Source organism: Myotis daubentonii, chromosome 10 (genome assembly GCF_963259705.1).
Source record: "Myotis daubentonii chromosome 10, mMyoDau2.1, whole genome shotgun sequence".
Taxonomy (NCBI): domain Eukaryota; kingdom Metazoa; phylum Chordata; class Mammalia; order Chiroptera; family Vespertilionidae; genus Myotis; species Myotis daubentonii.
Genome location: NC_081849.1, coordinates 12,894,516 through 12,920,839, shown reverse-complemented (window position 1 = coordinate 12,920,839; position 26,324 = coordinate 12,894,516). Strand labels below are relative to the sequence as shown.

General features: G+C 39.3%; 1 protein-coding gene across 7 annotated transcripts in view; it reads right to left on the bottom strand.

The window, feature by feature from the left end:
- Positions 1-26,324, bottom strand: part of ST7 (suppression of tumorigenicity 7) — a 327,721-nt gene that overhangs the window by 251,322 nt on the left and 50,075 nt on the right. The window contains exon 1 of one of the 7 annotated variants that reach the window (XM_059711626.1): positions 24,308-24,685. The exons of the other annotated variants lie outside the window; for them this stretch is intronic. Within the exon in view, the coding sequence (XP_059567609.1) occupies positions 24,308-24,329 (22 nt within the window). The 5' untranslated portion in view covers positions 24,330-24,685. Of the gene's footprint in view, positions 1-24,307; positions 24,686-26,324 lie in introns of those variants that run through there. 7 annotated transcript variants of the gene reach the window in all.

Genomic DNA, 26,324 nt, shown 5'->3' with positions numbered 1-26,324 from the left:
CACTCTGAAGGTGAAGAAAAGCTATTGAAGGATTTGAGATGGATGAGATCGGACTGAAGTTTGAAAAGGGTCTCTCCAGCTGATGTGTTTAGACTAGAGTTATTAGGAAGCAGGATCACCATTCAGGAGACTTTTGCAGTAATCCAGGCAGAAAATGGCATCTTGAACCAAGAAGATAATAGCTGACATAGTGTGAAAGCAAAGCCACAAGACTTCCTGACAGTGTGCATGTACAATCATTTATGACTTCAAGGAGTTTGTGCCCTGAGCAACTGGAAGGATGGAACAGTCACAACCTGAGAAGGAAATGAATGGGTGGAGTAGTACTTAGTACAGGTCAAGAAAGCAATAGAAATCAGGAGTTTGGGGTTATATTGAGTTTCATGTATTTATGGGCCATCCAAATGTAGATGTTGAGTAGGCAATTGCATGAACAGGTCTGGAGTTCAGAGGAGAGCTCTAGACTAGACTCCAGGTCTAGCCGAGAGAGGTCCATCTTAGAGATTTGGAGGTCTAGAGACATAAATTTGGGAGACGTCTGCATATAAATAGTATTAGAAGTGTAAGAAGCACATGAATAAACAACCATTAATTTTAAAGTCATGAAGTTCTAACTCCTGGCTCAGACACTATGTGACCTCAGACAAGCTTCTTAACTACTCTTCTGAATTCATTTCCTCTTGGTTGGTGACAAGTTCTCAAATGGTACTGGGTTTTTAAGCAAATGAGTGATGCTATCCAAGTTGTTTTGTTGGAAGGTAAGGTTCCACTTTCCCTTTCTCCCACCTCTCATGCCTGCTTATCCCTTCCCCTAAAAAGAAAGGGCCTAACATTAAGTAGATCAAAACTACAATTCCCTTTGCTTTCATTATGAAGCCAAGGGAAGAAAACATGGGAGAGAAAAGGAAAGGAAAAAGGAAGGTATTAAATGCCCATCTCAGGGCTGTGTACTATGAAAGAATAATACATGATGAAGCCTAATAATGACAAGAGACAGGGTGGTCTAAGAAGCAGAATATTATAAAATATTCTTCAGAGTTGCTGCCATCACTCAAAAGATTGTGTTTCCTATTATCCTCACAAAACCTCTGACCCTGAGAAATGAAAATGTAATTAATACTTTAGAAAGTTAAGAAACACAGACTGGCATCTTTATCCTCAAGCAAAGCAGGCACTAATACTCAACTGCAATCTCTGCAACTATGAACAGAAATATTTGCTCTCTCTCAGGGATGCGGTGGTGTTATTTTACAAGGTTGGACTTTAAAAATTAATAGCACTAGCCCTGGCTGGTGTGGCTCCATTGGTTGGAACATCATCCTGTGCACTGAAGAGTCATGGGTTCGATTCCCAGTCAAGGCACATACCCAGGTAGTGGGTTCGATCCCTGGTCAGGGTGCATGCGAGAGGCAACCAATCGACGTTTCTCTCTCACATCCATGTTTCTCTTTCCCTCTCCTTCCCTCTGGAAATATAATAAAAGCACTAAAAAATAATAAAAGCACTAATAAATCTAAAGAAATGAAATAACATTTATGGAATATTCTGAGGGAGTTCACTGAATAGCAATATTTATGTATTACGATGATGTACACAGTAACTTCCTCATCTTGGGAAGTGAGGTCAGGCTCCCTTTAGACTCCACTCATGACAAGCCTTCATTGGGTGAAGGCAATTAAATACAGGAAACTCTCTGGCCTCTGTGAGAGGTTCTGTTGATCGGGGAATACAAAGCACTTACCACCAAAGTAAAATATGTTGAATCAGGAAAATATTTCTTGACCTAAAAATTAATTTGTCTCAAATACATCACTTCTTCGTGTAGAATGGAATATTGTTAGGCCACAATGGAAAAATTGAAAAGGAATGGTCTCAATACCCCAGCAATAAAAATACACTTGCTTCATTTTTACCAACACTAATTTCAAACAACTAGAAGACAAAAGCATAAATAATCAATCTTTATTCCCCTGTTGGGAAGCTCAAGTCAAAATAAAAAATTACTAAAACTGCTGTAATCAGACATGAGAAATAGAGCTGGATAACAGCAAGGTATTCCAAAGATAAATTATTAATAGCATGTGTTTTGTGATGCTTCAATAAACTCATTTTTGACTAATTGTTTATGGACTACTATGAAAATTCTAAAACAAAAGGGTAAACTGTTTTGTGTGTTGCAATAACTTCTTCCATCCCTAAACAGTTATACTGAAAATGTCAAGTAGAAAAAAATTATTTAACTCAAATAATTCATGAAAAGATATATACTGATGGGTACCACTCTGCTAAAATATTATGTATTTAACATAAATATCCTATAGATTATACTTAATTGATTTTTTTTCCTTGAAAAGAGAAAAAAATCAATTAGCAGATCACAGATTCAAAAGTAAAGAAGAAAAGTGTAAAAGCCTAGAAGGGTTTTAATAATTACTTTTGACCTTGGAAAAGGGAAGGCCTTTGTAAGCAAGACACTGGACAAAAGACAAACAAAAAATTATAAATCTGACTACATTAATATTAAAAATATCTGCATGAGAGCCCTAGCTGGTTTGGCTCAGTGAATAGAGCGTCAGCCTGCAGACTGAAGGGTCCCAGGTTCGATTCCAGTCAAGAGCATGTACCTTCCCCTCTGAGATCAATAAAAATATATTTTAAAAATATATATCTTCATGAGAGAATGCAATAAAGACAAATGACAAAATATAAAGCAAAGATTAACCTTCTTAATATAAAATAAGCAATTATCTTACCTAATAATAGACAAACATGTAAATTGACCATACCTTCGCTACACTAACCAGCCAATCATGAGAGTATGCAAATTAACCCAACAAAGATGGCGGTTAATTTGCATACGTAGGCTCCAAGCAGCGGAGTGAAGACTGAAGGCAAGCCGGAGCAGTGAAGATGGAAGACTGAAGGCGGCTCCGGCCGGAGCAGCGAAGTCGGAAGACTGAAGGCGGCTCCAGCCGGAGCGAAGGCCTGGGTCCCGGGTGCCGGAGGATAACTGGTGTCGGCAGCCAGGAGAAGGGAAGGCCTACTGCACGAATCTCTTCGTGCAACAGGCCTCTAGTCTATTTAATAATAAAAGCATAATATGCGAATTAGACCTGACAGACGAACGACCTTCCAGACGTCCTCCCGGATGACTTTCCGGATGAAGCCAGGGCTGCGAGGGAAGCCCAGGTCCCAGGTGCCTGCTGGCAGCCAGAGGGAAGCTTGGGTCCCAGGTGTCAGAGGGAAGCCCGGGTCCCAGGTGCCAAAGGGAAGCTGGTGCCGGCAGCCAGGGGAAGGAAGACCTACTCTTGCACGAATTTCCTGTGTGGGGCCTCAAGTAGATCAATAAAAGCAATTTTTATATATATTGGACAATGTTAAACCTCACTGATAATTAATGAAACAAAGTTAAGTAAGATATTATTTTCACCCATCAGATGACAAAGATTTATAGTAATAGTAAAAACTTAATATTACCCTCATTTTATAGGTAAGGAAATTATATAATCTTCTCCATATCACAAAGCTAGGAAGTGATAAAATAGTCATTTTTCAAAGTTTGTTCATTCACAGCTCTGGTGAAAGTGAGATGAGCAGGTATTGTCATACATTATTGTTGATCATGTCTTATGGAAGACTCTTGAGGGAATATGTCCCATAACCTATGTCCATGGCCTCTGAAAGTACTACGTAATTTTTCCTGCTCATGAGACATCTTATCTGTCATTGAAAAATTAAGATATGCCAGTCTTGTGCTCCTTATAGAGATAGGCAACATATTTCTAAAACAGAAGAACTACACGCAGGCGTCGTGTGCACTATATAAATATTGTTTCTATGTCCATCGGTATCCCAAATAAGGAAAAAGACAAGGTTGATGTCACACCGCCTTCCCTCCCATGTTAGAGTTGCACTGTCATCCCACAGGGACTGTGCTGCAGGACATGGGCACTCCAACTGCTGTCCCGCTCTCAACACTGCCAACGTAGCCACAGTGGCAATCAGAAAACAATGTTTGGCATTGTATTTAATAGGAACCAAAGAGAATGACACACTCTCTGATCTCTGTCTTAGTGTCTTGTACTTCCCACTTCATTCTGACTAACAGTCAATGTACAATTTAGCCCAGACAGAGGCTCTAAAACAGAGTGCACAGCCTCTTTGGAGAGTAATCGGGCAATAACCATCCAATTTTTTAATTCATGAACATCCACCCACACCACTTTTAGGAATTTATACTACAGATATACTTGTCACAATGCTTGTGCCAGAAACTGAATGTCTTTGTCCCCACTGAATTCATATATGGAATCCTAACCCCTAAGATGATGGTTTTGGAGGTGAGGCCTTTAGGAAGTGATTAGGTCAAAAGGGAGGAGCCCTCATGGTTGGGATTAGTGCCTCTATAAAAGGGACCCCAGAGAGCTCCCTTGCAGTTCTGCCATATGAGGACAGAGCAAGACAAGATCTATGAACCAGGAAGTGGGCCTCACAGAACACGAGCATGCCAGGACCTTGATCTTGGATCTTGATTTCCCAGCCTCCAGAACTGTCAAAAATAAATTTCTATTGTTCATAAGTTATCCAGTCTATCCTATTTTGTTATAGCAACCTGAGTGAACTAAGACAACTTGTAATAGCCCAAACTGAAAACAACCTAATAGTCCATCAATAAAGGACTATTTAAATAAATTATAGTAGTCATGTAAAGAAATACTATAAAGCTGTTTTTAAAAAAGAATGCAGCCTAGCCAGTGTGGCTCAATTGGTTGAGCATCATCCTGTGGACCAAAAGGTTGCGGGTTCGATTCCCGGTCAGAGCACAAACCCAGGTTGTGGGTTTGATCCCTGGTCAGGGCACCTGGGGAAGGTAACTGATCTCTCTCTCTCGCTCTCTCTCCCTCTCCCTCTCCCTCTTCCTCTCTCTCTCTTCCCCCTTCCTCTCTCTCAAATCAATTTAAAAAAAAAAATAGTCTCTACATCTCTTTTAAACATTTGATTTAAAAAGCAAAAAACCTCAAAGAATGTATAAGTTTTGGATAAAAAGCTCTCATTTATGTAAAATAAAAGGAGGAAAACTACATGCATTTATTATGCAAGAATATTTCTGGAAGGTTACATATGGCCACCCACATTCCCTGGCTTATGGCGCTTCCTTCATCTTCAAAGCCAGCAACAGGAGGCTGAGTTCCTGTCACATCACACTACTTTGGTCTCTTCTCTGCCTCCCCCTTCCACATGTAAAGACCCTACATAATTCAGGATAATCTCTATATTTTAAGTCAGCTCATTATATATCTGATACCTTAACTCCCACTGCCATTTGATGTAGCAAATCCAGTTTCCAGAGCTTAGGACATGGATATCTTTAGAGGCCATTATTCTGCTTATCATGAATATACGCAGGCAGTTTATGGAAAAGGGCTTTCTTATTTTTAAGTGAAAATATACTTTGCTAAAACTGTCTACTAGTATATGGCTATTTTAGAAAAAAACGGAACATATGCATACAAATAGAAGGGGGATTTATGTATGAGGAAAGGGATCTTTTTAAAAGAAGATATACCTGAATATAGAGTAATAATGCAATGAGAAACAACATATAGGAAAATGTACGGAAAAGAAGGGTCATACCAGTTAGCATCAAGCATTAATCAAGTTCTCCTAGTACCTACGACTTTGTGGCCTTCATTCTTTGTAATATTAATTCTGTAAAAGTATCCATACCACTGTCTTACAGCTCTGGCTAATTAGTGACCTGCAACATGAATCCTTGGTACATAAACATCTCTGGGTTTCCCTGGAGGAGCAAACAGAACACTCCAGCTTGCTTACCTACTAAAATTACACTCTCAGTGTAGAAAAAAATGAATACACAGTAAAAATTCAATCCTGTATTTCAGGACGACAGATTTCTACATCCTTTAAATGTAAGTCAGCTAACACACTTGCACACACATTACCTAAGCTTTCTTACTCATGTACAGAGCCCTCATACGACAAAGCAGATATATAGTCCCTGAACTGTTTCCCAAAGAACATTCCAAAATGCCTCTTCTACTGAAGGTAACTAATTCAATCTAAAGAAAAGGGAAGGGTGGGTAGATACTGGAGGGAGGAGGGGGGGAAGGGAGGCAAAAGAGAAAGGTTTGATGGTGTGTGTGTGTGTGTGTGTGTGTGTGTGTGTATGTAATTCCATAAACTAAGTTCTATAAAATGAAACTAGAGAAAAATATTCCTCAAGACACTAGATTAATTCAGTTAATTTTAGATCCTTTTGGCAATTATATTATTGTAAAGACTATATTAAAAATAAATATAAAAGTCTAAATATATTAGCAACTTTTCCTATCAATGATGGTTTCCCAAAAGGAACTAGCACCTATCAACACTCCATAGAGACAAACAGGTACACCCAGGTCCATTGGTAAAGAAATTAACTAGAGCCTGTCCGGCACGGCTTAGTAGTTGAGCATCAACCTATGAACCAGGAGGTCATGGTTCAATTCCTGGTCAGGGCATATGCCCGGGTTGTGGGCTTGATCCCCAGTAGGGGGCATGCAGGAAGCAACCAATCAATGACTCTTATCATTGATGTTTCTTTCTATCTATCTATCTATCTATATACCTATAAAAATATATTTTTAAATTGGGGGGGGGGATGAGGACACATTTGTAATACCTTAACTAATAAATATATATATATACACATATATATATTTTTTTTAAAAAAAAGAAATGAACTAGAACAGCAGATTAAGACTCCAGTCTTTAAAGTGAAGTTTACCTAAGACCATCCCCTAGACCAGTGATGGCGAACCTATGACACGCATGTCAGAGACGACACGCAAACTCATTTTTTTTTGTTGATTTTTCTTTGTTAAATGGCATTTAAATATATAAAATAAATATCAAAAATATAAGTCTTTGTTTTACTATTGTTGCAAATATCAAAAAATTTCTATATGTGATACGGCACCAGAGTTAAGTTAGAGTTTTTCAAAATGCTGACACGCCGAGCTCAAAAGGTTCGCCATCACTGCTCTAGACACATATTTTGAAGTGACCTGCTCAGTTTACATGTGCCACCCAGAATGGGGATTTATAATGCAGAGAGTAAATATATACTTACTCACCAACTGACCCTGTCTGAATTTCTTATAATTAACTGTTTTTCATGTGTAAGGATGTTATTGATGAACCTTCTTGGGCTCTTCTAGCTCCCATGACAGATTATTTGGGACCACTGTGTCCAAGATGTGCAAGAAGTTGGCTGGGCTAGGCAATGAGGTCTGTAAGTATAAAAAGGTGGGCAAATGGCCCGAACTGAGCTTCTGCCAGATTCAACAGGATCAGAGCCTAACCGGAAGTCCTAACTGCCCCCTGAGACCTGCTCAGGTGCAGAGTGGGAGGAGGGATTAATCTCAACCACCTTTCTTTTGCACAAAAAAACATAAATTAAAAAACTAAATTAAAAGCATTCTTCCATGACCTTGTAACTTCTGAGTTTCCAAAAAGATATTTTTAAATATATACCGAAGAAGTACAACTTCTCAGGGTAATCTGCCAATACAAACCAAGTATTTCAGATTATTTGCATGCCTTCTCCAAATCTATTTCTAGAAATTTATTCTAAGGATAAAAGCATGGCAGTGTGCAAAGAAAACCACAAGAATATTTATCACATCTATTTATAGGAGAAAAAAATGGGGGGGAGGGGACATTAGTAAAGGATTAGTTAAATATGTTTCAACCTACAACATAATACTCTGTGGCTGTTAAATCCAGAATTGTGGCAAAATCTTTATGAAATATTGCTAAATTTTAAGAAATCAAATTGTAAAGTATTATCTACAAATTACATATCACTCAAAGAGTATTTTATGTTAAGAAACATTAAGAAAAGTTATCACCAGGTGGGAGGATTTGGGATATTATTAATAATCATAAAACCTCCCATTTATTGAGTAGGGCACTCTAAAGAAAGAGCTGGAGATGATCACTAGATTTTGTATAAACACACACACACACACACACACACACACACACACACACATACATCTTTGTATGGTGTAAATCTTCCAGTACACTGTCTGTCCTACAAGTGCTCAAAATACATTTATACTTGTATAACTACATATTCAACATTTACTGTATGTGGAGCACTGTTTTAGGCCATTTACATATACTATCTCATCAACCCTTTGTCCTCAATTGAAAGATTACATAATTACCAAAGATCATTTGCCCAATAAAAGGCAGAACCAACATTTAATCCCAAATCTGTCTGGCTCCAAAGCACAGAAACTTCGACTTCTTCTCCTTCCCTTTTTCCATTATTTGTATTATTCAAGATTTCTACAATGAAAATGAACTCTGATGTGTTAAGGAAACAATAGATTATTTTAGATGTATACAAAAAGGTTTGAAATAGTTTGTGTTTTAAAAATAGCTCTCAACCTAGCCTTGAGAAATAAAAATGTCATCAGATATCAATACCCACCAGAGCTATTGATTGGGAGAGGGGGAGAGATTAACCAAAGGACTTATATGCATACTAGAGGCCCGATGCATGAAATTCATGCAAGCGTAGGCCCTCGTGGCCCCGCCCTGCCCCCCACCCACTGGTTGTTCCAGAAGGTCATTCCAGAAGGTCTTTCTGGAAGGTCGTTCTGCCATCCAGAATTTACATCAATTAGCATATTAGCTCTTTATTATATAGGATATGCATTACACGTGGACACAGACAATGGTGCAGTGAAGGCCTGGAAAAGGAACAGGAATGAGGAGGAGGAGGGTACTGGGGGGGGGGGGGGGATGGACATCTGTAATACTTTCAACAATAAAGATAAATTAGAAATAAATTAACATTTTAATAAAATGGACAAAAAAAACATTTGAAAGAAAATATAAGGGAAAAATTTTTGTGACTTTAGGGTAGGCAAAAATTTTTTACATAGGACACAAGAAATTGAAAAACAATTCAACATTCAACATCATAAAGAAAATGAAAAGCTACAAACCGTAAGAAAATATTGTCAATAGAGATACCTAAGAAAGGACATATCAAAATATATAAAGAACTCTCAAAATTCAATAATGAGACAAACCATCCAATTTTTAAAATGGGCAAAGTATCTGAACAGACACTTCATCAATGAAGATATACTGATGACTAAGAGCGCATGAAAAGATGTTCAACACCTTTTTTTATTTTTAGGGCATGGTGTAATTGTATTTTGAAAATTATAATCTGTAAGAATACAAAATAAATAAATATTGGAAGCTCAAATATCTAAAAAGCTCAAAAAATGTGAGTATGATGTTCTTTGGATTCAAATGTTGACAGTAAGAAAGTGCATCTATGGCAGTCCATCTGCCTTAACCCTTATACTGTTATTCATCCCTTTTATTTTCAATTATAGTTTACATCTTCAACATCTTTGGAATAAGGAAAATACAAGTTAAAATCATAATATACAAATACATAACCACTAAATTATCTAAAGTTAAAAAGACTGACAATACCAAGTGTTGCCAGGGATATAAAACTACTGACTCCCATATATTGCTGATGGGAATATAAAAACGTTTAACCATTTTGGAAAACAGTTTGGCAGTTAGTTTCTCAAAAATTGCATTTCTAGGTCTTTAACCAAGAGAAGTGAAAACATATGTCCATACAGAGAATTATACGTAAATAAATATAGCAGCTTTAAACTGAAAATAGGAAACGACGCAACCTAAATGGGCAAATAACATCAATTATGGTATTTCTACTACTCAGTAATAAAAAGAACTGAACTACCAACAGCCACCACAACATGGCTAAAAACATGCCAAACAAAAGAAATCATACACAAAAGTAATATACATTGTATGATCCTGATACTATTATAATAATTTGGGTTATTACTTAACAGGAAAGGAGTTAAGGGAAGAATAGGTAATACAGGCATGCCATTTATACAGCTTTGCCAGGAAACTGCAGTTAACATTCTCCAGGTCTATTCAGCAGATGGCTGGGGGAAGGGACTGGACAATGGACACGTGTCCAGTAAGGTCTGGGTGCCGTGGGAAGGTGCCTATCTGTCAGTCACACCTGGGAACAAGTCAGTGGCCGCAATAGGCATGGCCACTCCAAGGACACGAAACTTGAATATTTAAACTCCTGGACAAAGGAGCACTCAGCGCGCTCTGGCTGCTTGCGCCTGACTCCTGTTGCAGGGGGTGTGCTCCCTGGTACCCACACAATGGATTGCTGGACTGAACTGAGCCTGATGCTACCCTGGACTCAGCTCCACCATGGGATGAAGACTCTGGACAATGGCCCTGCTTTTGGCTCTGCTGGTCTCCCAGCTGTACCTTTTCCAGGACTGGGTAAGGGGCATGGGACTTCACAATCTGAGAAATATATTTCCACACTGATAAAAGCATTCATTCTCCCACGTGAGTCTTAGGAAATTCTTTTTCTGAAGATATTGCAAGAGCACCCCACTCGCACTAGTGTTGGGGAAACTGAACCCACTAATTTCTCCGGCAACAATCCCATTTACATAAAATTCTAGAGACATGGAGATTGACTGCAAAATGGCATAAGAAAACTTTTTTGGGATGATGGAAATGTTCTATTGAGTGTAATGATAATGATGGTTATACACATGCATACATTTGCCAAAATTCATGAAACTATATCTTTCAAATGGATATATTTGTCATACCTAAATTGTCCTTTAATAAAATTTTTTAAAAAGAAAAATGGTTTTTCTTGTCATAATTGCGTATTATACAACCAATTACAATGAAAGCGAATTTTTTCTTTGAATCATGGGCACTAGTGTCAAAAATCATCTTATCTATACTGCTTTAACTGAATAAAAACATATAGTTTTAATATTATTACCCTCTCTGTTCTTCCTCTATCACTGACACAATCCCAAATCCAGTGAACTTTAAATTTCTTGAAAGTGTTTTCCTCTCTTATCTCTTATCACATGCTACTCCTCTGCATTCAATAAATATTTGTGAAAAAGAATCAAACAGGTCTCCAATCCTGTTTTGCTTTTGTCACCTGTTATTCTGAGAACAGACTAGAATGAAAGCCTTCATCTGATGTTCTAGGATTTTAATTTTCTTATGTGGACAAAAAAGTGCTACATAATAAACCTGACAAATTCAGGGGAGGCCTGAATGGCAGGGCCTTATAAACTCAGAGACCAAAAGTAACCACATAGGATGGTCTGAAATTAAAACTTTCTAACTAAAATTAGTTCATGGCTGGCAGTCAGGTCCTAGGCTAGAATCTTCCCTAACAAAGGCCAATCTTTACCTTCATTGAGCCTATTGTTTTGCATCTAATATAACACACCTTTGGAAGGACACAGAACGGAGACCACAAATCCTCTCATTGTTATTGTTATGTTAATTATTGACTGTTAACTATCCTTATACGCACAAATATAAAAGATGTCTATCAGTTTTATTTATTTTTATTTTTTTATTGATTTTTAGAGATAGAAACATTGATGAGAGAAACACCATTTGTCAGCTACCTCCTGCACACCCCCTACTCAGGATCAAGCCTACAACCCAGGTGGTGATGCTCAACCTCTGAGCCACACCAACCAGGCTATCAGTTTTAGTTTTTATTCAATCCCAGAGATCATCCCCTCCCCTCACCACCCATTATCCCCCTTTGCTTTCTCCTAGCTCCCTAATCTATCACCAATAAATTTCATGTAATTCCCTTCTGTCTTGCCCTTTGATTCTAATGAATAAAGTAAGTAGTAAAACTGCCATTTTCCAGAGCATTTTCTCAATCCATTGAGATTTTGCTTCCCAGCAATTGTCATCAGTTTGGTTCAAATAAACTCATAAAAATTCTTACAAGTTTCAAACAAAATATTACATAGCAGCCCAATATATAAAGTAGACATATATTTATAAGTTCAAATTTATAACATTTAATAAGAAAGTCAACTAATGAGGACATAAGTGCATGTATCAGAAGTACTAAATATATCAAAATTAGTTACTTTTAATGTGAATGTATCGGCTGTTCTTTGTTTTAGTTTCTTAGTAATTAAAAATAAAATTGAAATCAAATATTAAGAGCAAACATCAGCAAACTAAGGCCCATGGGCCAAAAAGCCTACCTACCACCTGGTTTTGTATGATCCTTGATCTAAGATTTTTTTTTTCACATTTTCAAATGGTTGGAAAAAAGAATATTTTTGATATGTGAAAATTATATAAAATTCAAGTTTCTCTGTGTCCATAAATAAAGTTTTATTGGAACACAGCCACACTCATTTGTCTTTGGCTGCTTTTGTGCTATAATAGCAGAGTTCAGTAGTTATAAAAATAACTGTATGGTCCACAAGTCTAAAATATTCACCATCTGGCTCTTTACAGAAAAAGTTTACAGACCCCGGATCTAGAGAATACGTACAACACCAACTTCATGAAATAGAATTTGGAAACCGCTTATAGCAAACTGTAATTTTTAAATGGCCACTACAATATTTTCTATCCTACTTGTTCTGCAATGTAGCCTTACTACTCCCTCATCAAAAGGCACCTAATTCTCTTCCCTTTGAATCCGGAATCAGCTTAGGAACTAGCTTGGCCTATATAACATGGTGGCAGTGACTTCTGAGACTTCCAAGACTAGGTCATAAGAAACCTTGCAGCTTCCTCCTAGGACTCTTGTAATGATCAGTGGGATGCCTCTTCTGAGAATCAAGCACCATGCTGTCAGATGCTTGAACCTCATAGAGCAGCCAAAAACAGGCATTCCTGCCCACAACCCAAGCTGAGTCCGAATAGTCAACCTCAACTAATATCCCTGTCAGAGAGTTATCCTGGACCTCCAGCTCAGGTGGCATCTGGATGACCGAAGCCCCAACAAAATCTGACTGCAACTGCATTGAAATCCCTATGTGAGAACCACCAGTGGGTCCAGTCAACCCACAGAACCGGGAAATCCTCCTATATAATAAAAGGCTAATATGCAAATCGACCAAATGGCAGAATGACTGGTTGCTATGATGCGCACTGACCACCAGGGGGCAGACGCTCAACGCAGGAGCTGCCCCCTGGTGGTCAATGCGCTCCCACAGGGGGAGCACCGCTCAGCCAGAAGCCGGGCTCATGGCTGGCAAGTGCAGCGGTGGTGCGGGGGAGCCTCTCCTGCCTCTGTGGCAGTGCTAAAGATGTCCAACTGTCAGCTTAGGCCCGCTCCCCGCAGGGGACATCCCCCGAGGGCTCCCAGGCTGCAAGAGGGTGCAGCCGGGGCTGAGGGACCCCGCTCCCCCCCAGTGCACGAATTTCATGCACTGGGCCTCTAGCCCTATCTAATAATAGACAAACATGGTAATTAACCGTAACTTCACTACCCTGCCCACTGGCTAACCAGGGCGATATGGAAATTAACCGCCAACAAAGATGGCGGCTAATTTGCATACGTAGGCTCAATGATGGGAGGCGAAAGGGGAAGGACAGAAGAATGGTGATCGGAAACCCAGGTGGCAGGCAAGAGCCGGGTGGCAGGGTAAAGGCACTTTGCCCTGCCCCCTGCTCTGGATCCAAGAACCCGGGCAAAGGCCCGCCCCCCAGCTGGTGATCAGAGAAGCCGGGCGGGGCAGAGAAGAGGCCACCAGTGTCTGCCTCTTCCCTGCCCCCCACCCCGGTGGTGATAGGTGACCCCTCGAGGCAGGGAGGGACCCAGAACACAGAAGCCGTCCTGCCTGGCTTCGGGGGACCTGATCGCATCTCCAGCAGCGAGGCAGGGAGGGACCCAGAACACGTGGAAGCCAGGTCTTTTTTTTTTTTTCTTTTTTTTTTTTTGGTTGTGTAATTATTTATTGCAAATAAACAGTGGTTTCACATCTGGCAAAAACGGGTCCTGTTTTTACATGTGTGTGCAGGTTCTGATGTACAAGAAAGGGTCATGTGCTTAGTTCGTCCATGCAAAGCTCACAGGTACATCACTAAATACTTTAAAAATAGAACGATCTCTTTGAACCAATCTGTTTAGATTCACGATTAGTAAAACAGTATGGAAGTAATGAAATACAGTGAGAGGAATTAGAAAGTGTGACACTGATGGTTCTGGGCATGTGAAGGGTGAGGGACAGAAGTGTATACATGGCCTTCCCTTCAGTTCTGCTGGAGAGATAAGCTCCGAGGGCCCACGCTGCTCCATGCCCAAAGGAGGTGGTGTGGTCAGTGGCTCTGTTTCAGAACTTCTTGCCAAGCAGAGACCTTACCCGACCCACAGGAACCTTTTTACTCCAGAAAACAGAAACAGCCAGTTCCCAATGGGCATGGGAAAACCAGTGTCCCCCTCTGTGCACAGTGTCCTGATGGGGTGATGGGGGAGGTGGGCGAGGGGAGCAGTGCAGAGTTGTTAGGCAGCTAGAGTGGGAGTGGAAAGGCCATGAAATGTCCACAGTCCTGGCTGTGCCCACGGCCTGGGCTGCTCCTCCAGGCCCTGGCTGAGGGATTAGGGCTGATTCTCTCAGGAAGGGAATATTCCATGGGTGGAAGATTTACAGGCTCAGGGTAGGCCGTGTGTTAGTTTGGGGCAAATCCCTCAGCATTCCTGCCGCCAAGCCCTCGAAGGAATGAGGCAGAGGCACCCCTCACCCCCAAGACCCCTTCGTGGACATTTTAGCATCTACGTGATTTTTAATCCCTTCAGGGAGACTTTCTATCTTGCAGTCCCATCCCACCCACTGTTGCTGTTTGTCTGCCAGCTGGGTCGAGCATCAAGGGGAAGGGGGGTTAATACTCACTGAAAGACTACTGATCCTACCGGGAAACCAACCTGTTTACTGTACTGTTGTCAATATCATACCCTTTATATCCGGTATATTGGCTTCTTTTAAATAAAGTGAAATGTCTTAGAAAAAAAAAAGGCAAGGCAGGGCAGGACCCAGAAGACTCATATGGGGAGTGCCACTCAGCCAGAAGCTGGCTCATGGTTGGCCAGTGCAGTGGTGGTGGCAAGAGCCTCTCCCACCTCTGTGGCAGCACTAAGAATATCCAAGTAATGGTTTAGACCTGATCCGTTGGGGGCCTACGCCTTTAGTTGGACATCCCCCGAGGGCTCCTTGGCTGCCAGAAGGATGTCTGACTGCAAGCTGAGGCCTGATCCCCCTGGGAGTGGGACTAAGTCAATTGGTGGACATGCCCCAAGGGGTCCTGGACTGTGACTAGGCACAGGCCAGGCTGAGGGACACCCTCCCCCCCCCCGCCCTGCTGAGTGCACAAATTTTTGTGCACCGGGCCTCTAGTATATAATAAAAACCTAATATGCTAAATGTCCAGTTGTCCAATTGGCCGTTCAACCAATCAAAGCGTAATATGCTAATGATATGCTAAGGCCATTCAACTGCTCACTATGACATGCACTGACCACCAGAGGGCAGACAGTCAATTGGTCGACCAGTCACTATGACATGCACTGACCAGTAGGGGAAAGACACTCTGACCAGTAGGTTAGCTTGCTGCTGGGGTCTGGCCCATCGGGTCTGAGTGAGACAGGCCAGACATGCCCTGGAACCCTCCCATGGTCCCTCCTCCCTGTCCCTCCCCCTGGCTGGCAGGTCCTGATCACCCAATTGGGGCCGGGCCCTGGGCTGGGACAGGGAACCAGGGATGGGTGGCAGCGGACGTGGGCTGCGAGGGAAGGAGGATGGGGGGAGGCAGGGAGGCAGGGAACCACGCAGTGGTGGTACGTGGGCGGTGAGGGAAGGAAGAGACAGGGAGGCGGAGAGGCGAAGGGGCAGGGAACCATGTGTCGCCACCGCGGTGAGGGAAGGAGGAGGCGGGAAGGTGGTGAGGCAGGGAACTTGATCAGCCCTGATCACCGGCCAGGCCTAGGAACCCCACCTGTGCACAAATGTCATGCATCGGGCCTCTAGTATAGTAATAATAAACACTTACTTAAACCTCTATGTTTTGGGGTGGATAGTTATATAGCAACAGATAACTAAAACACCATTATACTAAAATTAATCTAAGAATGTTTCAGATACAAAATACAAACTTCTGAGTCAAGCCCAGGCTTGGACTATCCATGCATATCACCAAACCAAACCCTACCAAAGCCTCCTGCTAACCTAGGTATTCTAGAAGCAGCCAATTATGAAAGAAGTGATAAATAATACTCTAATGCAGTGGTCGGCAAACTGAGGCTCACGAGCCACATGCGGCTCTTTGGCCCCTTGAGTGTGGCTCTTCCACAAAATACCACGTGCGGGCCCGCACATACAGTGCGATTGAAACTTCATGGCCCATGAGCAGAAGTCGGTTTTCGGTCTGGGCGAGTCTATTTTGAAGAAGTACTGTGATATTTGGCTCTGTTGACTAATGAGTTTGTCGACCACTGCTCTAATGGAATCACTGTGATTTTCTAATCTATATGCATTCCAATCAGGCTCACTCTGCACCAAAATAGGCTCATAAACCTAAATCTTAACACTCAGAAATTCTCACAGAGCAATGGAAAATAACTTTTCCAATTCCTAAAAGATAGGTGAAAAAACAATTCTCACTTTTTATGCTATAAATAAACTGGTGATTAAAATACCTCATTATTTTTACTTAATAATCTTAGGAAATGATGAACTTAGATGAAACATAGCCAACTTATCAGTATGTAGCAAAGTATCAGTTTATAGCAGTTTGCCTCTAACACATTTGGACTTGGTAATAAAAATCCACATGCAATTGTGTTTGTGTCACCTGCTCCTACTCCAAAGGGTGTCAGGTTATAGTTATTCACTGAGAAGTGCCTGGAAAATTTAATTGAACTCAATATTAATCTCCCATAAAGTCCATGCATCATACTACCTTAAGCCACAGCAGTTTCAAATTTGAGAAAAATGAGTGTTTAGTATATATTATGTAATCGGTTACACTCTGGGGATGTGTCTTTAATTTCATTCAAAAGAGATCAGTGGTGTCTTGAATTATTAACCCATTGATATTATTGAGAACCACAATGTAATATAGAATAGTGTGTTTATTTCACATCTAAACAGCTATCATTGAAACACTTAAGATTCCTAATTTTTTTCTTAATTCAGTGTTTGCAAGTTTATTTAAATATTTATTTATGTGACTATTATTCACACTAATATGGAAAACACTTGCACAGATAAAGTGTTTTAGGTAGAAAACATTTCTACCTTCGGTGGCTTAAGCCAATCCTACAAGAGTACTCTGACCAATTAGTGATGCCTGCCACAGAGGCAACTAGTATAAGAAATACACTGGGAACTTGCCAACCCTGACTCACTTCATCCAGTTTCATGCAGTCTCTTTCCTTCAGATCCCCTACTGCATCCCTTCAAAGATTCAAGCAATGTTTCCCTTTCTCAGCCTGTCTTTCCCACTGCTGGGTCTACTCTCCACAGATGACCCTTGAAAAGCTCCCTCCTGGTGCAAATGTGTTGGCCCAAAAAGGCAGATTTCCCTAACACCAAGAGTTCACTGGATAAGCAACTATTTGGGCCAGAAGATCTTAAATGGTAGATGGCCAAACCCTGGTAGAATGTGGTAGAGCCATAATTTGAATTCAGGCAACTGAGTCCCCCCTGGTTCTGCAATTAGTCACAACATCTAGCATGTGGATGCTGTCATTTCTACATGTATTAAACTGTATCTTTGTCGTTCAGTTCATAATTATCTGAATCCATTATTAATGAAAGTAAAATCTCTATGAAGAAAATATTACAATTTATTATTCTAGCACAGCAAATGTGACTACATTACAGGACTTGTAAATAATTCAAAGCATGTGTGTTTTCTAATTAAAAACAGATTAATAAGTTTGTTAATGAATGCTTTATACTTATTGAAAAAAAGGATATCAATGCTCTTTGAGAAACAATTTAAAAAATAACCATAAATTTCATAGTCTTGTATTCCATATGGTCTAGTATTAAAAGATTAATAATATTTGAACATAATTTAATGCAGTGATTATTATTAATGTTAAAAATACACATTATCAATGACTTTTCTGACTCAGAATCCACAACAATGAATCCTATTAACATCCTGTGTAACTCCATGGGGATTCTATGGGGAAAGTTTCCATATATGGTAATTTTTCCCCATAGACTCCCCATAGTTTATACAGGATATGAATCTGCTCCATTGTGACAATGAAAACAACAGATTACTGAAAACTCATGTGTAATTTCTGCTGAACAAACTACTGACTAACAATTAGGAAAACTAATACTCAAGTGAAATAAGTAATTTGAAAATTTAAAATTACCCACTGGGTATTATTATTCTATTTCTAGACTAACAAAATAAGTATACAAATATCCAGCAGAAAATTAATTTCCTATCTTACTTAGTTGAAAATATTCTCTTGATACTAAAAATTATGGTGTCAACTATTAGTAGGCAAGAAAACCAAAAGGAAATTTCACATAAGAACTTATACTGACAGGAGGAAAGAATAGGTGACACAAATCAAAAACGTTATATGCGCTTTAGCTTCTCAGGCTTCTGAATGACCACATCCCAACATAAATCTCTATGACCTATAATTATTTTTCCATGTTTGTGACTTTAGTAATCTATAGTATTCTACTCATCTAAAGTCATGTAATATATATTTTTTTTTACATTCAGTGCTCTGAGTGCAGATTTAGAGGTAAATTTTTGTGACTTTTGTGTGTATCCTATAAAATAAAAGGCTAATATGCAAATCGACCGAACGGCAGAAGGACTGGTTGCTATGACACGCACTGACCACCAGGGGCAGACACTCAATGCAACAGCTGCCCCGTGGTGGTCAGTGTGCTCCCACAGGGGGAGCGCCACTCAGTCAGAAGCCGGGCTCACAGCTGGCAAGTGCAGCGGTGGTGGCAGGAGACTCTCCCGCCTCTGTGGCAGCGCTAAGGATGTCTGTCTGATGGCTAAGCCATCAGTCGGACATCCCCCAAGGGCTCCTGGACTGCGAGAGGGTGCAGGCCGGGCTGAGGGACCCCCCGGAGTGCACAAATTTTCGTGCACCGGGCCTCTAATACTTGTATTTGTATTTTTGCTTTAAGTAACATGAACGTATTTAATTTCTAATACAGTTAAATACTAACGGCCACATTAAAGTTGTAAAAAAACATTGCTATTCCTAAATTACCTAGTTTCACATGAAACTAACACAACCTAACACATGTATCCCCACCACCACTAAGCTCACAAAATATAATACTAATATGTCAAACATACTAAGCAAAAACAGCAGTCACTGATGCAATTATTTAATAAAAAGTAGAACTTATATTGAGAAGTTGTCCAGTTGTGATTAGCCATTTTTGAATGACCGTAGTTACAATGAACACCTCAACTGATTCACGATCAACACCATAGAACCAAGTTTAACCTTATGGGTTGTCAAGAATGGCCCTGAAAGGGAGCGTGAATCATTTGCTTCTCTATGAAAAAGATGCCTGTTTAATTATTCAGTTTCTTGGTGATCTAATATTACCGGAGTATATTCATTTGACTATCTCCTATACAATGGGTCAAAATTTGAGATAATCATGTTGTTCCTAGAAAGATGGTACTACACTCAGTATTAAAACTGAAAAGCTGTCAGTTTTCAACTTAATCCATTCATCAATAATGAAAATAAAAAGCAACAGCAGACCTTTTGGTGCCCATCAAAGACAAATCACATGCGGACACTGCATGTACCCCAAATCCTTTCCAGCATCTGGCTCCCTACCAACGTGATGTGAGCATCCAGAAAATGGCAGAGAAGACTTGTGGGTCAGCCACACCAGAGCAAAACAGAACTAACAACCTAACACATGTGTTCCCATCACCACTAAGGTCATTAAAATTAGCACTTTGCTAGTAATTTGGTGATTTTTTTTCCCTTTCACAGATGCATTAGGTATTTTTCAAAATTTATTACTACTCTAACAAATACTTGGGGGAGGGATTAAACGATACTATTTTCCTCAGGGGCACCCTGTTATTCAAAAGATAAGGTGTTGCTCTCTTCACTGAACTAATAAAGCAGGTGCTTTAGAAAACACATTACTGTGTCAGACCAGGACACAATTCCCACCACAACGCATCTTAAATGGCACCCTTGAGCCCTAAAAAATTAAACATGGGAGGGGAGAAAGAGGAGAACTGAGCTGGATAAATGCTAATTGAATAACTGATCATTATACTTGAAGTATTTACTCTTTGGAGAATAACTGGCTTTATTAGGAAGGATGGCAGCAAGGCAAAACCAGTTTATCTTAATTACTCCATGAAAGATTAAATTTTTCTCTGTTTATAACATTTTAAGAAGAAATTAAACTTTTAATTTGTTGTGGAATTTAGTCTATTGATTATAAAATATCATTAAATCAAATTAAGTTTCTGAAATATCCATGTTAATGACTCTCTTCTCAACAAAACTTTACAGATAGTACTTTCTTCTTAAACGTAAATTATTCTCACCACAGAAACTAAAATTTCATTTCCTCAAATCAGATAAAAAGCAAACATACTACTCCCATTTTTAGACATGGGAAATTTCAGTAAAGGAAAAACTCTGTGAAATACATCAAGATGGTAAGAGAGTTACAAAAGCCACACTTCCTGCTTTGTAATGATTAATCTACACATAACACAGAACACTTTCATTTCAAAGTGGGCCAAAATAGACTGTGGACAAACTACACAACTATGGGAGATTCAGATCCATTAAGTCAGGAAAAAATGAGACTAGCACTGTATCACTAACGTGGTATCAAAAGATATTCACTAAAACTATGTCAGATAGCCCTGGCCATTGTGGCTCAATTGGTTAGGCATCATCCTGTGCACCAAAAGATTGCTGGGTCGATTCCCAGTCAGAACACATGCCTGGGTTTCAAACTCAAGCCCCATTAGGGGGCGTGCAGGAGGCAACTGATGGATGTTATGCTTTCCCATCAATGTTTTGCTCTTTCTCTTTCCCTTTACTCTCTTTCTCTAAAAATCAATCAATAAATAAAAATTTTAAATGATGTCAGACAGAACATTTATCTTTATTATTAACTTTAATCATCACCTAATAGAGAAACATCGATGTGAGAAAGAAATATTTATTGGTTACCTTCCGTACATGCCCAGGAATTGAACCCACAACCCAGATATATGCCCTGACTGGGAATTGAACCAGCAACCTTACGGTGAACAGAATGACACTCAACCAACAGAACATTTATTAATTCTGTTGCCCTAACTATGTAAGTCTTTCATTTTGAAGAACAAGAGTCTATTCTTTCAGAGAAATTTTTGGTCATTTTTAAGGATCCTTGTGTGGCAGGGGTAGTTGGGTGGAGGGACTTTTTAGTATTTAAATCAAGCACTACTATTTCAGTGAGATAGAACATGTTATAATGTGATACCCAAGCTACTGCAAATTCCTGACCTCCAAGGTCTGAAACATAAAGTCAACTTTATCTATCCAGTATTTGAAAATGAAGTCACTGGCATTTCCCTCTATTATAGGCAAAGAGCAGAAAGAAAATTTAAAAGAGCCAGTTACACATAAGTCTATGGCAACAGACGTCAGAATAGTGAATAGCTATTGCTGGTAAGTAATGTTGACTGGGAAGGGTTGCCACAAGTGAACTTTCTGGAGTGACAGAAATGTTCTGTAGCTTTATCTGGGCAGTGGTGGGGTCCATGAGTGTGAACACAAATGAATATTCAGAGCTGCACACTTTGACTTGTGCATTTTATTTTATGTAAACCATACCTCAATTTAAAAAGTTAATGCATCAAATACAAGTAAAGTACTGCAACCAAAATCAGGGGTAAGAATCATTAATCAGACTGTTAGGGAAAAAACAGACCTTTCCAAGATCTAGCACAGCAGGGTATATAGTTAACAAGTATTTATTCTAAAAATTTAGTAAAAATATCCCAGATGGTTTGGAAGATCCTTTCTGAACTAATTAGAACTTAAAAAAAAAAATGCCAAAAACTTACATGACATTATTCTGTCTTCTGAACAATATTCTGCCTTTTTAATAATCTGGTAGCTATGGAGACCAAAAGCTACCAGGAGTTTTCCACATAGCACATTATGATATTATCAAAAGATCGGGTTTGATAATCAAGAAAGGCTATGTCTGCTTGGTAAACCTGGCCAGACTAGAGTCCCTAGTCCAAAAATCCAAAGACCTTCACAGCTTCCATTTTCAGCTACACAAAAAATAAGACAAATTTTCCTTTAGTAGATATTTCTGTCCATACCTAGATTCCAACATAAACAAAATTTCATGACTGAACTGAAACTGGAAGGTCTTTGCCTTTGAATAGTCTGTTTCTATTTCTGGGATGACAATGAAGGGGACCAACAGTTTAGCCTTTTGGCATACTGATTTTTAAGCTGGTTATTAAGGAACAAAAGAACATTTGACCCTCCCCCCTTTCCTGCCTAAGAGATTCAGAGGGAAAGACCTACTCCAGGAAGGAAATCTTAGGATGTTCTCCTTAGCAGCCTCATTTGAATGGAGCATAGTGGATGGGAGTGCATCAAACAGGGGCCTGTTTACTAGATTACCCCTGACTCATGGTTTCTGGGTTGCCTAGCCAAAAATTACCTGCCATGTGTGTTCTGGTCTTCCTCAATTACCTATAAATCACCCATTCTCACTTTTGAAATCTAAGTTCCCATACCCCAAATTTTTTTCCTTTATCCAAAATGTCATATATACCCAATTTTAACTCACTGTCTGGAATTTTCATGCTTATATGAATTCCTCATGAGCATGTATTAAAATTTTATTTTCTCCTATTAATCTGGCTCTGCTAATTCATTATTAGCCCAGCTGAAAGAACTTAGAAGGTGGGAGAAAAAGTATTATATATATTTCTTTAGCCTTCACAATAATTCTAACTGTACCATTAAGTGAATTCAAAAACTACTTTTAAATGATTAGGAAATAATAGTGGCACATGCTGAATGAGACATTGCATCTCAATGTTAATGTATCTTGACCTTAATTAGGCAATGTGGTAATTTCAGAAATGGGAAGCTACCATGTGAAACAGCAAAAATAATCAACCCTTTAAAAAAGCCAGTCAAGAACTGAGGAGTATTAGCTCTCTTGAAATACTAGTATTCTATAAAATCATAAGCAGTGCACAAATAGTCACCCTGCTCACCTGCGATCAGAAAGGTCAAATTACAAATTCATAAGAAAAGCGTTCCTTAAATTTCTGCCCTCGCCCCCTACTCCTCTCAAAGATTGGTGTTTTGCCAATATTTGACGTTCTAAGCCAACAGGTTGAGTCTCTTTAGAATTCTTAACTGTCACCTTTGCTTACTGATATAACCAAATAGTCTACAGACCCTGTACAACTGCACTGACAAATTATATTATTCTACAACCAACATTAAATAATCCTAAATTATTTAGACTGGTCATTATTTTATAAATAACTAATTTTAGCTGTCTACAAGTGCTGTCCAGCCCAGCCAGGCAGGGCCTGCTTCTGCACCAAAGCAATTTTATTGCATATGTTTTAAAACAGATATGAAGCCATTGTGCAAATTTAAAAATTCTTCTTCAAAAATAAAGCATATTTCGCCCAGCTGGTGTGGCTTAGGGGTTGAGCGTCAACCTATGAACCAGGAGGTCACGGTTCGATTCCCGGGCAGGGCACATGCCAGGGTTGCAGGCTCAAGCCCAGTAGGAGGCATGGAGAAGGCAGCTGATCAATGATTCTCTCTCATCGTTGATGTTTCTCTCTCTCCCTCTCCCTTCCTCTCTCTTTAAAAATCAATAAACTATTTTAAAATATTTTTAATAATAAGTCAATAAATTCTTTTTAAAAATACGAAGGAAAAGATTATAATGATACATTTTTATCCTTTTAGATTAAAAAAAAAATGTAAGTCCTTCTATCTTTCCTAATAAGCACTTTTCATCACTGATCCTCCCACTATCTCTATTAAGGTTTAAGGGCCATTACGGAACCCACAACAACAGATCAGTGACAGACTAGACCCTATCCATTAACACATTCTAAGAAGGCTGCCTGGATCCTGTGTCCTCCCTCCTGAAGGCCTGGTTTTGACCACACTGACATCCCGGCCTTCAGAATGAATAACCCAGTTAAGGGACAGTCCCTTCCCTGAGACCAATTCCTTTGTAATTAGAGCAAAAACACAAAGACTGTTAATGACCTAAGGCAAAGTGATATACACTCCAAGCCAATGAAACCATGACAGCAAGCAGATTTCTAAACAGCAAGTAAGTGGGATCCATTTACTTACATGAAGATTCAGTGCCAAACATGGCTGGCTCCAGAGGCTGCTTTAAAAAAAAATTAGAAGAAAGGGAGTGGAGGGAAGGAAGGAAGAAAAATCGAGGAGAGTGTATGTGTGAGAGTGAAGAGATGAGACTACACAGCAGGGGTCATGAAGACAGACAATGCAGTCCAAGCTGTGTCCAGCTGCCAGATTCTCCTCTTACAAGCTTCAGTGTTCTCCCGTGTGACTGAAAAGCAAGGTTTCCTACAGCACCAAAAACCAAAACCGAAGAGCTGCTTTTGGAAATCCAACAGGGAAAGGCAGGCCAATGTGGCTCTTCTGGGATGCGGTGAGGCAGGACTAGGTAGCAGCAGAGGCAGGACTGGGAGAGCAGCCACAGAGGATACTGCAATCCCCAGCTCTGCCGTAGCAGTAAGACAATAGCAGGGCTTATGCATACACTGATGACGTCAGAGACACTGCACAGACCAACTGCGCTGCTGAGCCAGAGGCTCCAGTGCCTTCAGGGGAACAGGCGATTCAAAGGGGAATTCCTTTGTCACAAAATGCACAAGACCAAGAGCCACATATCTATTCCCCTCCTGACAAGATCTTCATTCTGTGATGTCAGACACTAAAGGAGAACTCAGAGAAATTTAAATGCTGGCTTTATAGCAACTAACCACAAAAACATCATGCAGATCGGGGTTCTTGTTTTTATGCAGCAAGCAGAACTTTTCAAGGGAAATAAGAATCAGAAATGAAAAAAAATAAATAATCTACCTTTAAAAATAACTACAGAACTCATTGTTTTTTTTTCTCTAGGAAGTTGGCATTCTGATAGATCAAGGGGGGTATACTCAGTCACACAAAAAAATGTGAAAATATATATACTATTGCACAAACATTCTGGACTTATAAATACACACAAATGTAACAGTAAAATAACAGTATAACTGCTTAGAACACTGCTTGGTACACAGTGAGTACTCATGTTAGTGATTACATCCCCATTAGTTATTTTGCAACTATTATTCAAATGTGAAAAACACTGCTTTGGGAATATACTTATGTACATGTATTTCTCCTATCCTATTCCTTTTGCCTTATTTTTCTTCATTTCGCCTAATGAGAATTACTGTCAGTTTCCAGAGTAACTCAGTCATTTTAAGGCTATTGTACACACACCTGTGTGCACCTGTGTGCAAGTGGACTTATGACCAACATATTTCTTTTTAACCTATCCATGCAAAGAAACAATTGAAGGTATTAATATTTTGTCTCTTGACTCACTTGACAAATAAAGGTCTTCCTACATTACCTTTACTCTTAGAAATCTGTTTTTTTAAAGCTATAAGTGTACAGACTTTCAGTAGCATGTCTATCCAACACAAATACAGAAACAAATTTTATTTTACTATTTTAAAAATGTTGAAATGTACAAAGTGTATGTTTGTTTATGTATTCCCGTAATTCCACACTTTTAAAATCATATAAAGTAGGAACTTCAAGTGTTCATTTCTTCTCCATCCATTCATCCAAAGTTATATTATTTTTCCAAGATTTTCTTATGTTTACACAAAGACATCTTTATATAATACCGCTTTTGCACATTAAATTCTGATATAAATGTGGAACTAAAAATTACCATCTAAAATATCATTAATAGCTTTTCTGGTCAGGATAAATAGATCTGTCTCATCCTTTTAATGGTTGTGTAATATTCCATTGTGTGGAAATAGCATAATTTATTCAAGGTAATCTGACCTTTATCTTATTGAAAATAAGTAAATGCAATGATGATATATATGATAAAAAAAACTTATTTTGTTGTAGAAATTAACAATAACTCATTTATTGAATGTTTACTATGTGGCAAATATTATTCTGATCACTTAATATTTATTAAATTATTTAGTTTTCATAATAACCCTAGAAGTAGATGTCATTATTACCCACACTTGACACATGGTGAAATAATTTTCCAAGGACACTCAGGTAGTAAATGATAAGGTAGGATACAAACCTAGGCAGTCTGGTT